Source organism: Pocillopora verrucosa, chromosome 1 (assembly GCF_036669915.1).
Source record: "Pocillopora verrucosa isolate sample1 chromosome 1, ASM3666991v2, whole genome shotgun sequence".
Lineage (NCBI taxonomy): Eukaryota > Metazoa > Cnidaria > Anthozoa > Scleractinia > Pocilloporidae > Pocillopora > Pocillopora verrucosa.
The window spans coordinates 36,060,717-36,075,960 of NC_089312.1; the positions used below are offsets into that span (position 1 = coordinate 36,060,717).

The 15,244-nt window shown below is 37.8% G+C and overlaps 1 protein-coding gene across 2 annotated transcripts; it reads left to right on the forward strand.

Moving 5' to 3' along the window:
• Positions 1-241: 241 nt before the first annotated feature.
• Positions 242-14,749, forward strand: LOC131798458 (uncharacterized). 2 transcript variants are annotated; one of them, XM_059116105.2, is made up of 8 exons: positions 242-685; positions 3,219-3,463; positions 9,463-9,769; positions 10,312-10,374; positions 11,464-11,573; positions 11,918-12,115; positions 12,541-12,955; positions 13,604-14,748. In XM_059116105.2, exons 1-8 carry the CDS (start codon positions 661-663, stop codon positions 13,840-13,842), a joined length of 1,602 nt encoding a protein of 533 aa, XP_058972088.2. In that variant the 5' UTR covers positions 242-660; the 3' UTR covers positions 13,843-14,748. The 2 variants fall into 2 exon arrangements, with proteins under 2 accessions (XP_058972088.2, XP_058972089.2); XM_059116106.2 differs by lacking the exon at positions 10,312-10,374 and having other exon boundaries at positions 13,604-14,749.
• The last annotated feature ends 495 nt before the right edge of the window (positions 14,750-15,244 follow it).

The following is a 15,244-nucleotide window of genomic DNA, read 5'->3' on the forward strand; positions in this document are numbered from 1 at the left end:
GAAAGCCTGAGTAATTATAGCAGAAGGCCTAGAAGAGAAAGGAATTGGGGCGGTCGTCGGTCAAGGATAAGGAAATTACACCTTTCCCCGCCCCCTACCCATACCGTCCAGCCGGTTATAGCGTTGGCTTGCACTAATGGGGTAGTAATGAGACGTCTGCACAGCAGACTTTCCCATTGGTGGCTTATTGTTTTATCGTTCAAACTCTGACCCAGGACATCGGGGTAAATGTATTCCAAAATGGCGGACGACAAGGAGGGACAAGTTGCTTCCTTGTTAATTCATTACGATAAAACGTAGGAATCGGAATTTTACAAACAGTACACTATTCATCCAGTGAAAATGTTACCAATACTTCAAACTTGCGTTGGGAATAATAGCGTCAATGGCTTTATAAGCTTTTGGATATCATTAGCAAGATGAAATTGGCTAGACAAAGGATAAGGCGAGAAGTCATTTTGGAGTAACTCGTTGACCTATCGAAATTTGGAGGGACTTTCCCTTGTGTCATTATAGAAGACTAGGGTGCATCACGGGAAAAGTTTTCCAGCCCAAGGAAAACGCGAACTAAAGCATCGTTTTACTCTAACTCACGTCAGAACAGCTCCTCGTACGAAAGAAATGAAGACCTTTCCTGACGAACACCTGCGAAACTGAAAGATGCAAATGCCAGAAAGTTGCAAAGGTACGTGACAGATTTCGGATTTCGATGGGATGATGTAGTTGGTTACTTGCAAAAATCGCCTGTGGAGCCTTGTTTTCGCTTTCTTCTGTTCGAATTTTGCGATGATTTTTGCGATGATTTTTGCGATGATTTTTGCGTTGAAACTTTTTTAAAATTATAAATATCATATAGTGTCGCTGTTTGGTGCAGGATTGGACGTCAAAAACCGATAATTATAGTAACAACATTCCAACTGGAGGGATTACGTTCATGTAAAACCAACCTCGTTTAATACGCGCCCAGGCTGTGTGCGCACTCCCATTACATTGCATTGTGGTAGCTTCATTTTCAATAGGGACCTTAAGCAAACCAGGACGACGACGGTAACAAGGACATGGAATAACAAAAGATCTAATAGGCAGAGCAATAACTCAGCACGTTCGTTTTAAAACTTTGTACATTTCTTAGCCGTCCTAAGCAAAACAAGAACATGAAATCAACACAATTTGCGTCGTCTGCGAACCGAAACCGCGACGGCAAATTATTTTAATGTCCATTTGGAACTCAACGCTTCTTTTATGCGTTATGCTGAAGTTGAGGTGTGGCGCCGTATGAGACGGTTAACACATACCGCCACTTTGGAATTCTAACTAACGGTAGAAATTTATTTTTAATCGAAGTCTTCCTTGGCGTTTCCGCCCTGACTGCTTAAGGTCCCTAATATGGCGGTGAAAGCAGCAGAAATCGGCAAACTTTGACTGAACATTCCGTAAAAGTTAGGCCGTTCCTTTTTCCTTTCACCGTAGGTAAATGTATTTTTTGTACGTATTTGTCGCGTATTCTATAGTTCTCAAGGACAAACGCAATCACTTTTTTTTTTTGTATGTAATTTGAGACCAGTTTTCGCGAAGGTCAAATTTGATGTACGTCTCAGTTTGGAGCCTTTCAGAGATTTGGATGGCTGCTTTGATCCTTCTTCAACAGCTCTGACCAAACGCTCTCAAATGCTTTCCAACGATACATGTGTTTCTTGCATTTTAAGTGCTAGTGTTTGAGACCGATTATGGCTGAGAAAAGGGCTATTGTTGTGTTACACAGCATTGTAAATCTACTTTCCTAAGCAAAGGCAAATTAACTGATCCGAGTGTTGTATGGTAAATCTACTCTCTTGATCAATGAATGAAGGACAATTGAATTATGGCAATGAAAGGAGTCACTTGACCAATGAATAAATCTACAATGCACATGGTGACACACTTGGTAAGCCAGAAAGCAAAGGGCAGTTGATTGTTAAAAGGTGTTGATAGGCTTGTGCAACTCCTGCCATTCACTTGCACTTTTAAATCTTCTGACCTGAAAGCTAAGCTGTTATTAGGATATCTTGTAATGACTTTCATTAGCAATGTGATAATAATGGTTAGTTTTAAGATCCCCATCTGTATGTTCTTGAGGTTTGGCAAAGCTGGATGAGATTGTGGTACAAAAAGTAATATTTTCATGTGCATGAGCTGTTTTTATTGTTTTCAAGCATACTATCTCTCCTGCAGAAAATAACTCCAGAGATACGTTTCTCAAAGCCTTATTCTAGGTATTCTCTATTCTTTAAGCATTGAAATTCTGTACATTTTTTATTAAACATTGAGCATGACAAATTGGAAGGGTAAGGCTTCTCCTTTCATGAATCCCATATATATGCCTTTAAGTGTATAAAATGAAAAATAGTTCTTGTATTAGAAGGTTGCTGTCACTCTGTAATGCGTTTGCATGTCAAGGGTCAATTCTCTGTTAAATAACTCGCAAATTTGATATTATTTACACGGCCATCAGCTGTGAGTGTAACTGCTGCCAAATGAATAGATTCTTGGGCAAGGCTGCAGTTTCAATTCTTTCTGAATCTCTTCAGTTGCCTCCTAACTACAAATTTGTCACAGACAAATCACTGGAGTCACACAGGACCACAAACACTTTCGAAAGAACGGCAACAGGCAGTGAATCCCCATTACATTCCAGGTTTATTCACACTCTCTTGCTGCCACCAGAGATGTTCACTTGACCATGACAGGATGCCAATGACTCGCTTTTTATTTTAAGGCCATGATACAATGCAATCAGAGTGCGCACACCACCTGATATGTGCCTAATTTATAGCCAAGTTGTCTGGAGAAGTGTAATATCCAGTCATGACTTACGCTCACTGAAAGTTCATGGAACATTTAGAAAAATGTTTGTTTTACTGAAGGTGACAATTTGTGTGTTTGTTGAGTTAACTGATAGAAATTGACCGAAAAGATGGATGAACTTGGGGGTTCAAGTTTACCAAGTTCAAGGTAGCAGAGTTCATCTGTACCAAGGAACAACAAAATGATCCAAGTTTAAAAGTTTCCGAAGCCTTAAAATGCATTATGAATCTAGTATGAGATTATGTACATGTACAACTACGAATAAGGTTGAAAATATACCAAATTGTTTGCTTAGAGGTAGAATGATAAGTGCATAGAATAGTCTTCCACTATTGAATGTTTTTATTGCAATGTTGTTACTCTCTCACTTTCAGGATCTTGGCCTCTTAATTCCAGCTGTATAGTTTACAATCTTGAAATTTTGAAAGCATGTCGTCATCATTTTGCACATATTGGCGGTTCCTTGCCTGAAGATTCACTGTGTTTTCTATCATCTGAAGTATCACATCTTTGTCCTGGTCCATTTGTTCAAATCCAACTTGTGGTTGCTCTGAGAACTGGTAATAATGAACTGCTTGATTGTCACCTTGTTGCTGGTGAAACTGGACAATTCAAAGTGGTATGTACATGTGCAGTGCCGTACATGTTAGTTGTCAAACATATGTAATAGAGGAAATCATAAAGGACTCATAAAACACGTCTAGTTATCCTGAATAACTGGAGGATAAAATGCATGGAAATTCCCCTCATGGTCTAAAGTTACACCCAGCTGTGGTCTGTTATAAAGTGAAATTTGATTGTTCAAAACCAGAATTTTAAGGCTATTTGTCAGCATACGACAACTGAAACTTAATGTCCTGTCAATATTAATTTAATTTAATTTAATAATAAGTTCTTATATAGCGCATTAAAATTGAACTCTATGCGCTTTACAATTACAAATTAACAAAATTTCGATAAAAATCCTATACATGCAATTCGCTACTCTATCTAAACTAATGAATTATTACGTGTTATGCATATGTTTGACAACGTACGATATCAAATAATCTGGTGGCTTAATTTTTGAAAAGATAAGTTTTCAATAAGCGTTTAAAGGAGTCAACAGATTCGGCGTTTTTTATGCATTCAGGTAGTTGGTTCCACAAATACGGTGCTGCGTAGGAGAATGCTCTTTGCCCATACGTTTTAGTTCGAATTGTTGGGACCTCAAGTAGATTCATATTTGATGAACGGAGGTTTCGTGCTGGAATATATCGACTAAGAAGTTCAACAAGATAGGTTGGAGCCATGTCATTTAGTGCTTTGTATGTTATCAACAGTATCTTGAATTGAATTCGTTTTGTGACCGGGAGCCAATGAAGTTTCCTAAGTATAGGTGTTATACTGTCTCTTGATTTGGCACCGACTAACAAGCGGGCAGCTGTGTTTTGGATCCGTTGGAATTTTTCGATGTCACAAATCGGTAGACCGTACAATAGGCTATTACAATAATCAAGTCTCGATGAGATAAAGGCGTGTATCAATCTTTCATTTTGCTGCGTCGAGAGGTATTTACGAACGCGACCAATATTTCTGATTGCTAGAGACGACGATTTACAGATGGAATTTATATGCGAGCGTAAGTTCATCACAGAATCAAGCATGACGCCTAGGTCTCGGACAGTATTAGATAAATTAATGATATCATCTCCAATATTGATATTACAGAAAGGAGGATTTTTTGAGAAGCGTGAGAGGAAATGAATGATTTCTGTTTTTGAAGGGTTGCACTGCAATCTGTTTTTCTTGGCCCACTCCATGATTGCATTAACACATGATTTCAATCTTTCCATGCCTAGCATTCTGTCAGAGGAGTTTATCTTTATGTAAAGTTGCGAATCATCGGCATATATCATACAGTTTAGGCCATGTTCAGCAACAATGTCTTCTGTAGGCGAGGTATACATTAGAAAGAGTAGTGGACCAAGTACTGATCCCTGGGGTACGCCGTAGGAGATATGTCGAGGCTTAGAGATGGAGTGTTTGATCTTCACTGACTGAACACGATGTTCTAGGTATGATTTGAACCATTTTAGTGCGATACCTCTAAATCCGAAACGTTTCTCCATTCTTTCAAGTAATATGTTATGGTCGATCGTGTCGAACGCAGCGGAAAGGTCTAGCAAAACAAGTACTACTTCTTCTTTTTGATCTACAGCTCTTAGGATGTCATTTGAGACTTTTATTAAAGCAGTTTCAGTGGAGTAGTATTTGCGGTATGCTGACTGCATCGCTGGAAATAACTGGTTCTCGGCCATAAATCTGTATATTTGATTTGCGACCACCCTTTCGATTGTTTTTGAGAGAAAAGATAGATTTGCAATCGGTCTGTAATTTGAGAGACAGTTCGGGTCCAATGAAGGCTTCTTTAAAGATGGACATACCAGTGATTGTTTTAACTGATCAGGAAATTCTCCGTTAGCCATGGAGGCGTTGATAATCTTGGTTATAATTGGCGTCAAGTGTGGAATTGACTTTAGAATTCGTGTTGGAATGGGATCCAGTTGACAAGACTTAGTTGGAGATTGAACAATAAGTTTGTGAACAATATCAGCAGATACAGGTTGAAAAGTTTGGAACGACGAGGTGACTGGATAAGCTCAAATTTAAGAAATTAATTTTATCTTAAAGGCAACAGCGTCATGCTTGGCCATGTGCATAGAATCACATAAATTCCAAGAATCATTTCAGTTGTCCACCTTCTTGGATTTCAAGCACCATGCAAATAACTGGCTTGGAACACATTAAAGATGATCACAAATTACCCCTGTTTAAATATAGATCAAGTTCCCTCGCTATATTTTAAGCAAACAGACCTATTTATAGGTAATTTTTAAGTTAGGGACCCTGTAGTCAAACAGATTGTATACAACAACAGCACGATTCACTTGCGGCAATAATTTTACCTTTCACAGCTGTTTCGGAGTAAGTTAATTCCCTTTAACAGAGGCAGTTATGAGAACTAATCTTGGGGCCCATTGCATATAATATGAATGAATTAAGTCTTGATCAATGTGGCAACAAGTTGTGTTGCATCAGAACAAATGTGCATAAAACAACAGTGCCACACAATTATATTAACACTTAAGTAAATTACAATGTTTGACTCTAAACTTGTGCCTTTGTACAGTTCAACATGTAGCTCTTCTCTTTAATCCTCATTTTTGAGGCTTTGTTTACTGATCTTGTTAACAGGAGCTGGTTGGTGAATTTTGCAATCATTAGTTTTACTAACAAGCTACACACTCAAAAATCTTCAATGAGAGTGCTGTACTTACTTCACAAAGACAACTATACAAGAATTACATAACTATCCTTTGTTTGAATCCCAGTCACTTCTCACCTCTTCATTAACAGGGGTTTTCCATTACTGTGAAGCTTTTTCTTAGAGTAGAATGCCACCTTTTAATATTCAGACAGCAATGTGTAGCAATGTGCATCATTGGGTTGAATTGAGGGTTGAAGGTGACTCTATTGGCCTGAGTGCTCTGTTTTGCCAAGAATCATATACAATTTACCCAACAAATCACAGTCAGTCACAAGCCCCTAAGGTACTGAGTGGGGGAATATTATTGAAATTGTCATCAGTCTGTTCAGTTGCTTGCACTTTTTTTGGACTTGCTTTCATGTATTTATTGGACAACCCTATCACTAAGGAAATAGTGTTGTAGTCAGTGTACAATCTATGATACTGTCACAATTCTGGCTATGGTTTTCAAGGAAAGCTCCTCTAACAAAGAGTCTGATAATCCTTTACATGTACAGGTATTTTATTCATAGTCAAAAATACAGTTTCCTTGTAGTATTTCTATCTGTCAGTTTATACTGACTGCAGCACAGGCTAAATTATCAAAAGAAAATTGTAGAAAATCAAATGTTTCTGAGCTACAAGGTTGGTCAGTCATCAGTCATAATTTTTAATTATCCGACATCAGACATCAATTATATCGTTCAGTTATTTAGTGACCCAAGGAAACACAAGCAAATGTCAGTTCCTACTAAATACAAGTTGAGAGGTGTTTGCACCAAAGCGACTCTAATTTGTTCTTCATTCTTCCTCAAGTAAGGGATCGTTTTCTATTACCCAGGGTCAATTGTCAAGCTTGCATTAAATGTCAGCACTACCTTACTTTCCTGATGCAAAGAGTAGCTTTCACATTTCAAACAGTTCCATTTCTTTCAAGCTCAGAAAGAAAATAAGAGTTGTTGGTATTTACCCATACATTTAATTCTTGTGGATGATACAAACGTGGTGGGCATACCACATGCTATTTCAATCAGTAATTGGTGCTGTCATATGAACAAAAGGCAAAGCAAACCTGATGTGTATGAAATTTTAAAGGATAGCAATTTTCAAAGACAAAACAGTTAGTTTGGCCTTTTTAATACTCTATTATCAACATAGTAGGTAATCATTACTTTCCAGTTTCTAGTCCTTTTTTCTGAAGTCATTTTCATTGACATTATGTCCGATTTTGAAGGGTTTTTTGCGTAGAAACTCTTTTTGCAAGGCTGTTTGTTATCCTTTTCAACCTTTTTGTAATTAGTTAGTTACCAGTACATAGGTAATTTCAAAGTTTTTGTAATGTAAGTATTGTTATCTCAATAAATATTGTAGGAAGAATCAATGTGCTTTTTGCTGTAAAAACTTTTTTTTATGAAAAATTTGGTCAAAAAATTTTTGCATATTATTCATGGGCACGTATTATACATGGGTAAATACGGTATTCTCTAATGTACAAAAAACTTGTTTGTAACTGCATCATAGCATTACTGTTACTAAAGTATAAATTCTGGCACACAAAAGGATTTTTTTTTTATCTGTGGCACCAATATTTCACAAAAATAGAATGGTGTGTTCAAACAAAGTTGTACATTGGGTCACAGAAAGTGAGCTGCGAATGAAAGTCTTATAGTTAACCACAAATTACTCTATCACACAAAGAAAATGATCAGCACACAGTTCTGGTATTGCTTTGGTATTGCAGAGGTCATGAGTTCAAATTCTGTACAGTTCTGAATTTTTTTCAGGCCTTATTTTTTTACTGCTTAAATAAGCAGATAAAAAAAACCACAGTTTACATAATTATATGTTTTTCATATATTCATAGTCAAAGAAAACATATTATCATCTATTTGTTAACTCCATTGGAGGGTTTATTTTCATCACTTCAAATTATCTTCACTCACACTGACAACAGTAATTTCAAAAACTGTTCAGATATCTTATTATTTACAAGAATAATACACAGACCTATTGTCTATACAAGGCTGGTAAATGTCTGGGAGAAATGCTTAGTGCACATTATTGGGTTAACAAACTGACGTTGATTTCTAAGATTATAAGTAACATGGTCCTTTGGTGGCAAAAAATGATGAAGTTTGCGCTCACTATTTGACACTATTGGTTCAAAAAATTTATTACAGTGCTTGATATGTCTATCCTTCAGTGAGTTCAGGTTAAACAATGAAAGGTTGTCAAGATATGATAGGCCAGATGAAATTATAACTGAGAATTACATGTCCCAGATGGCAGTTTGTTGTGCACTGTTGTGTTATGAACATACTTTCTTCAATCTAAGAAATTCTCACTAACCTTCCTCTTCATGTACAAAGCACCTTATGCATTTCAGGAAGAAAACTGAACTTACAACTGAATCAAAAGATACATTCCAGAAGGAGAGTTCGAAATAGACTTTCCTCATCTTTCAAGTGAGCAAAGAGAGTTTGATTTGGAAATCACTGTGACTATTGTAGTGTTGTTTAGTGATTATTGAAGCTGATCTCTCCATTAAAAGTAGCTATAGCTGATTAGCAATATGTATACTTGCCTTCATCCACAATGGCAGCAGTACCAAGAATAACGTGCATGAAGGAAGCTTTAAATGTAGCCTCATTCCATAAATAATTGAAGAACTGAAAAGACAAAAACATGTTGTATATTCTGCTTTAAGAAAATAACATGTTTTTTTAAAAAAAATAATCCACGAATAGCAAGGATAGAGAATGATAGAGCTCTGCAATCAGTTCTGATGGGAAATTTGAAAAAATTCCCCAACTTTTTCAAAACCTTAGACATCTCACAGAGCATGCATCACTAGGGCACTGTTCCTTTAAGTTGAAATATTTCAATCTATTCATGTATGGTTTCCAAATCAGTGTATATCTCAAGTCTTGCTAAATTAATTAACCCCTTCTGAATATTGTTTAGGTTAAAAAATCCAGATCATTTAATAGCTGACTTTTTTTCAGTGGTTTCATATTCCAGAGTTAGACATAAAATTGTGCTTAACTGGGGCTTTGTTTGGCTCTTTTTGGTGCTTTGCAAATTATGGAATGTATTTGTATTTAGTAGAGGAAGAATGGACTAAGGAGTCTATTAGGAGATAGTAGGATCAGTCATTCTTACACTTAATTTAATGTAAACTAAATATGATTTTGAGAGGCTGATACTGACCAAATGAACCTCAACTCTTTGAAATTCTTTATTATTGCTTAAACCACTGAATGGCAGTTACTATAATTACTTTTTAGTGAAGTTCAACCTATAAACCACTTTTTGTGCTCATTTTGCAGAATGGGGGACGAGGTGTGATTGAAGCAGAAGTGAAACCAGTTGGTTGCAAGCATTTGGTAGAAACATTGTCCATAGACTGTGGTGGGAAAGAGCTGCCAACCTGTACTGGGAATTTTTTGTTTCTCCTTCCAGTTAGCAGTTCCACTTACCAAGTTAACATTAGATTCAGAGCGTTAACTGGAGAATTGCTGGATGAAATTTCTAAGCCCATTTTGACCCATCGTCAAGGAACAAACTTATTTGATTACTGTGATGGTCACTCCCTGCCATCAGTGGAATTCCCCATCTCCAAAAAGCAACCAGTTGGTATGTTTTTGTTTCTTGTGTGTATACATGTATCTGAATATTTTTTGCACTTAAGCTGGTATATTATTTAGAATTTATATTCATGGTAGTTGCATACATGATTGTGTATGAAAATATTGGCTTTCTATTAGGTTGTCTCTTGTCAGTAAGTGTGTGCTCACTGTGCATTTATTACAACAATAAAAGTTGATTCATGTGGCTGCATAGCAGTGAAAACACTTGCATAAATTATATATACCCCTTTATCATCTCAAAGCCTGAATTTTTTCAAGCTTGTTTTCTGCAATTACTAAATTGCACTTCACATGTGAGGATACATCATCACTTTACTTGATTTTCATCCGCAAAATTGTGAGTACTGGTACATATCATTTGTTAGAAGTAACAGACCTGTGGTGTCCGTTCCTAAAGCAGTGTGTGGATAAATTAGCATAAGGGGTTATAGTAACTCAAGTGCTGTCAGTAGAAAGTTTTCAGGAGAACTTTTTAAATTTGAAAATTATTTTCAGTTCTAAATTTTTGTGTACTGCATATACTTCTAGGCATTCTGGGAATCCCTGAGGGTCAGAATATTGTCTCGTATTTTCAAGAATTGGTGGAAAATGGTAATCTTCAAGAAATTCTACCTTGTTCTATTAATTTTGAAGCTTCAACATCCTCCTCTTTCCTGCTCCACCAGGCAACCCCTTAAGCATTTCAACCCCTCGGTTGTGTTCATATGCCCCATCCAAGTGTTGGGTTTGGTAATCAATTTGTTTGTAATAGCAAAACAAGCACATCACTTTCTACTCATTGACCAAGCTCTAAAACCTACAACCAGGTCCAAAATTAGTCAACACATTATGTTTTACGAGTTATATGTTAGTGTAGAAAAACACTCCTGTTTCTACCACACTCTAAATCATTAACATGACCCCCCTTCCCCACTCAATGTTGGCTAAAAGTTTGTGGTTTCAGGATACAACATTGTTTTGGGGGAAGGGGTTAATTGAGTTGAAAAGATCAATGTGTCAACAATTTTGTTCCTTGATTGTAGACCTTGGAGACCTTTTCTTCAGAGCCACTCACTTGTGAAATTGAACTTTTTACCTTTAAATGCCTCAATTTTTCTTTCAGTTCTTTTGGTTCAAACTCCCCACCCCAGGCAGGTAAGGTTGAAATATTCCTTCCCCCCACCTAGGCACAGACAACTGTTACAGTCAAAAGCCCATGGGTTGTCTGAGGGAAGGGAGGGGATGTTGAAGTTTCGCATTGATCAACATATGACCAATGCTGTTTCCTTAAGCCATTAAAAGAATTAAATAACTGGAAAACAAGATTGTTCATAGTATGCAGGAATTTAAAGTAGATAATCTGTACACCAAAATGATGCCATAACAAATATAGGTCATTGTGCTCATGTCTCCCCCATGCATTGATTGAAAAACAATACCATGTTCTCAGAATGCATGCACGCTTATTTGCCTAATTACAGATTCATTTTTATGAGCATAACAGGATGCACAATGCAATACTTAATTTATCCCCAAATGTTACCTTCAAGTTGTTGTTTGGTGACCATATCATATGGATATAAAACTAGATGTTAGACCCTTTGTAAAATCTGCACACTCTTCAGTAAGAGGTAAATGAGAATGCTGTACTATGTTAGTGGCCAGGGAATATTAATATATGAATATTTCTATTACTTTCAGGTGCAATTGAGTGCTTCAGAAGAGATAAGCTGTGTCTCATGCAACACATAAATACATCCAATCATGTGGAGGAAAAGTATCAGGATTTGCTTCTTGCTGTGAAATTAGAGGTAGATGCATTAGACGGTCGGTAACATAATGATTGTAGCTACTTCACTCTCAGCTGCACTCTTTCAGCAGCCAGAGTAAAACAAGCACCCCTCTTGAATAGGTGATGCCCCCCCCTCCCCCCCAATCCTTCCTCACTTCCTCAAATAGTAGGGAAAAAGGGAAAACCTGCTTCCATTACCACTTTCTTTGTAATTATTTAGCTTCAATTTTGGCAGAATCAGTACTGGAGAATACAGTGTAACATGCACCCCCTCGATTAAATAAACGCCTCAGCACTTATTTTAGGAAATACCGTATGGCATATTGAAAATTCTTATGTGGTTGGATTTGATCTATTTTTCAGGAGTGTCTCATTTTGTATCAGATGGGGGATTTTGAAGGATGCAAGCATGCAGGTGAAGAAGTCTGTATTCAGGCAAACAGGAACCACTCAACAAACTATAACGCACTTGTTGGAAGAGCAAAAAGTGTTGTCTCTGGGGCCTTCAGGATGGAGGAAGACTTTGAGAAGGCTGAAGAACTATTGGATTCCTCTACTGAGGTTTGTTGTGACTCCTCTGTTTCATGGTATCTCTTAAAGTGTGAAAGCTTTTCATTGTAGCATCAGTATGCATACCCTCCTTACTGTTCTTTATAAATTTCCTAAAGTGCTGACAAGGAGAATTTGTTTGACAATCTAGAGCTTCTCTACTTTGTGACTATGTCCTTTAATCTTTCAACGCTAATGTTTGACTAAGGGGTGATATTGTAAGTAGAAATTAGAAGCCAGTCCATCTTTGGGGTTAAAGGGTTAATACTCTTGATTCCTTATGAACGCAAAGGGCCCATTTTGAGCCCTGCTAAGCAGCTAAGGCCACTTTTATACATCAATTTTTATTGTGATCCAGAGCCCTGTTGCTACAATTTTTAAAGAAAGCTGGCAGTAGGGGAAGGCTTGAGCGTTGCAAACTTTTTCGTTTCTTACAGCTGTTACAGGCAGTTGTTCCCAATGAAGAGACTTCAATCAACCACACCAGGGTTGCTGCTCTGTTGTGCGAGAAGGCAGCTGTCAGGGGAATCACCAAATCAGAAAGAAAGAAGTTGAAGAAAGCCTTGAAGGATGTGATACTGCGCCCCAGACATCGATTTGAAAGGAATCAAAGCAGGAATGCGAGGAGTCGCAGAAGAGCTCTTATCAGGGCAATACTCTTCTACCTTTGCTCAAGAAAAGGCAAAGCCACCAACCTTCAGACGGATGTGTCCCAAAAGGATTTAGCAAGAGCGGAGGAATTTGCTCAAAAGTTCAAGAGAGATTACCTTACCAATTGTCCTATGAGAGATAGGGCAGGGTTTTATAGTGCTTATGGTGATCTGCTAACAAGAAAAGGACAATATGAAGAAGGTTTGTACAGTTTTAAAGTTTGTATTCTTGAGGTACATAACATGATATTAATCCAATGGTGATTATGGAAACTAATAATAAAAGACACCATTACTGCATATACTGGTTATGGAACTGAATCGAGAATGAAATTGAACTTCACCTTATCCGTGTCTGTAATTATGATCTCTTCTGTGTATGTGATGTGATAAGCCCAGTATCTTCCATTTGTTTTCTTTCCATCACTCTCTGACGCCTTTGTGGATTTATGTTTCAAGGCTATCGCCATGAAAAGGAAGAAAGACTGGCAGCCAAATGGTACAGACTCTCTCATTTTTTCTCAACTCAAAATCGCGAATCAAGCTAAGGCTATTATGATCAAGGAGCTAAGTAGTATACAGGGAACTATGGTACACAGCCAATCAGAGAGGAGAATTATATACAACCTGGTGCAACGAACCAAAGAGATCGCGTGACATCAAATCGCCATATTGTAAGCTTATCCGGCCATATGATTGGTTCATTTGTACCACTTGGTACAAAACTATCTACCCTAATTGGTTGTGTACAATAGTGCCCCCGTATACTGCTGAGTTCAAGGAGAATATGAATAGAAGAAAATAACGAGATTAGTCTTTTTTCTGTCTGTGTTCTTGTTTCCATCCACAGCCATCCGTTCAGTGTCTGAGGCGTTGAAAATAGCAGAAGATCTTCATCTGCGGATAGATGTAAACGGAGCACGTGACCGACTTCAGCAACTCGATCGGCTGCGTATGGTGCGAGAGGAGACAGGACGGAGGCGCCGTGACTTGGCCGACAGGAGAATGGAGGAATATCACGGCTACCAAGAGCCAGGATGTGAAGTTCTTCCAGGACTTCTTATGGAACTTGATAGGGCGATGAATTGAGAACCTAATAGAAACGGGAAGTTGCAACACTTCACCATCTCCCTTATTCAAAAGCATCACGAACTGTCATTCACTGTTTAAAGCGGGTTCCTGTCAACATTCTTATGAAAACAAATCTACAGTAGGGTGTCCTGTTTTTGCACCACGCTAATTTTATAGCTTAGGTTAACTTGAATTCAACGTATAAACGGAGTTTCTCTAAAATATAGGGGAAGTGTCGGCCAATCGTATTTTTCTCTGTAGCTTTAGAGCGTAGGCATATAGAGCTATAAGTTGTCGTTGAAAACTTTTTTCCTTTGTCATTAAAAGATAGCGTGGGGGAGAGGAAAGTTATTTAGTCGCTGCCTGATCAGCTCGATTAGTAGAATGCGAAAAGACTGGGACGGATTTCGGCCCGTGAGCTGCCTTATGGATGAGGCTGTTATTCTCTGATAAGGTTCTTCAAGATAAACAGTAACTTGTATATTCGCAACTACAGTCACTGAGAACATTGAAGAAGTCAGTGCTAAGGACTGGTCTTGTTTCGCCGGTTCGTACCTCACATACGGTAGACCTCAGCGCACCTTCCCCACCCCCAGGAAAATCATTGACTACTGTACCGTAATGATTACAAAGTGACACATGTAATTCAGATGGCAGTATAGCATAAATCTTTTGTTATCTCACATTTTATTAGAGGTAACATTTTTTTACTTTACTGTTAGACTTAACTATTACTTAAGTTGGTTGCATTTTTTTTCGTGTCTATAGAGAATCTTGAACGTTCATCCATGTTTACATTATTACTTTGCTTTAAAAGTATGTCAGAGAGATTCATGAAGAGGTGAATACTTCTGTTGTAAGAAGATTGTCTGGTTTTCATGTACGGAAATAAGTGTGTGATTAAAATTTACCAAGTTTATTTTATTATATGTCCTGTTCCGTCCAGCTAAATGCACGAAGTTAGATGCATGGCATTTTGTACCATGTATAACAAAAAAGCAATCCTATTATCGGTTAATTTAGTATCATCAACTGAGTTGATAACGTAAATTGGCCATCCTAAAGACTTTCATAGTTAACGTTTCGAGCGTCAGCCCTTCGTCAGAGCGAAGCGTTAGCCCATCATCAGAGCGAATACATTGATCCATCGTCTCGGCCTGCAGTTGTCCCACCGAGCTTATTTCAGGCTATTTAGGAAAAATTGTGGCTCTTATCGTCAAAATTTTACCATCATACGTTAACGACAGCCAATACGCACTTGAAATTTTTTGCGACCTTAATTTCCATGGCGAAAACAAACTTCTCCTCACTATGGTTAGTACATCCCTTTCCAGAGGGTCCCCTATAGGTTTTTCGGTATCCGGGATTGGGCTTAATTAAAGGCCGTGATCCGGGAATATTAAGTAGGAAGGGAGCGAGA

Bases quoted from the DNA above. Each gene is read 5' to 3' on its own strand.
- LOC131798458 (XM_059116105.2), top strand. From the start codon at position 661: ATGCAAATGCCAGAAAGTTGCAAAG. The intron at 9,770-10,311 runs GTATGTTTTTGT...ATATACTTCTAG, and splicing joins CTCCAAAAAGCAACCAGTTG to GCATTCTGGGAATCCCTGAG. The intron at 11,574-11,917 runs GTAGATGCATTA...TCTATTTTTCAG, and splicing joins TTCTTGCTGTGAAATTAGAG to GAGTGTCTCATTTTGTATCA.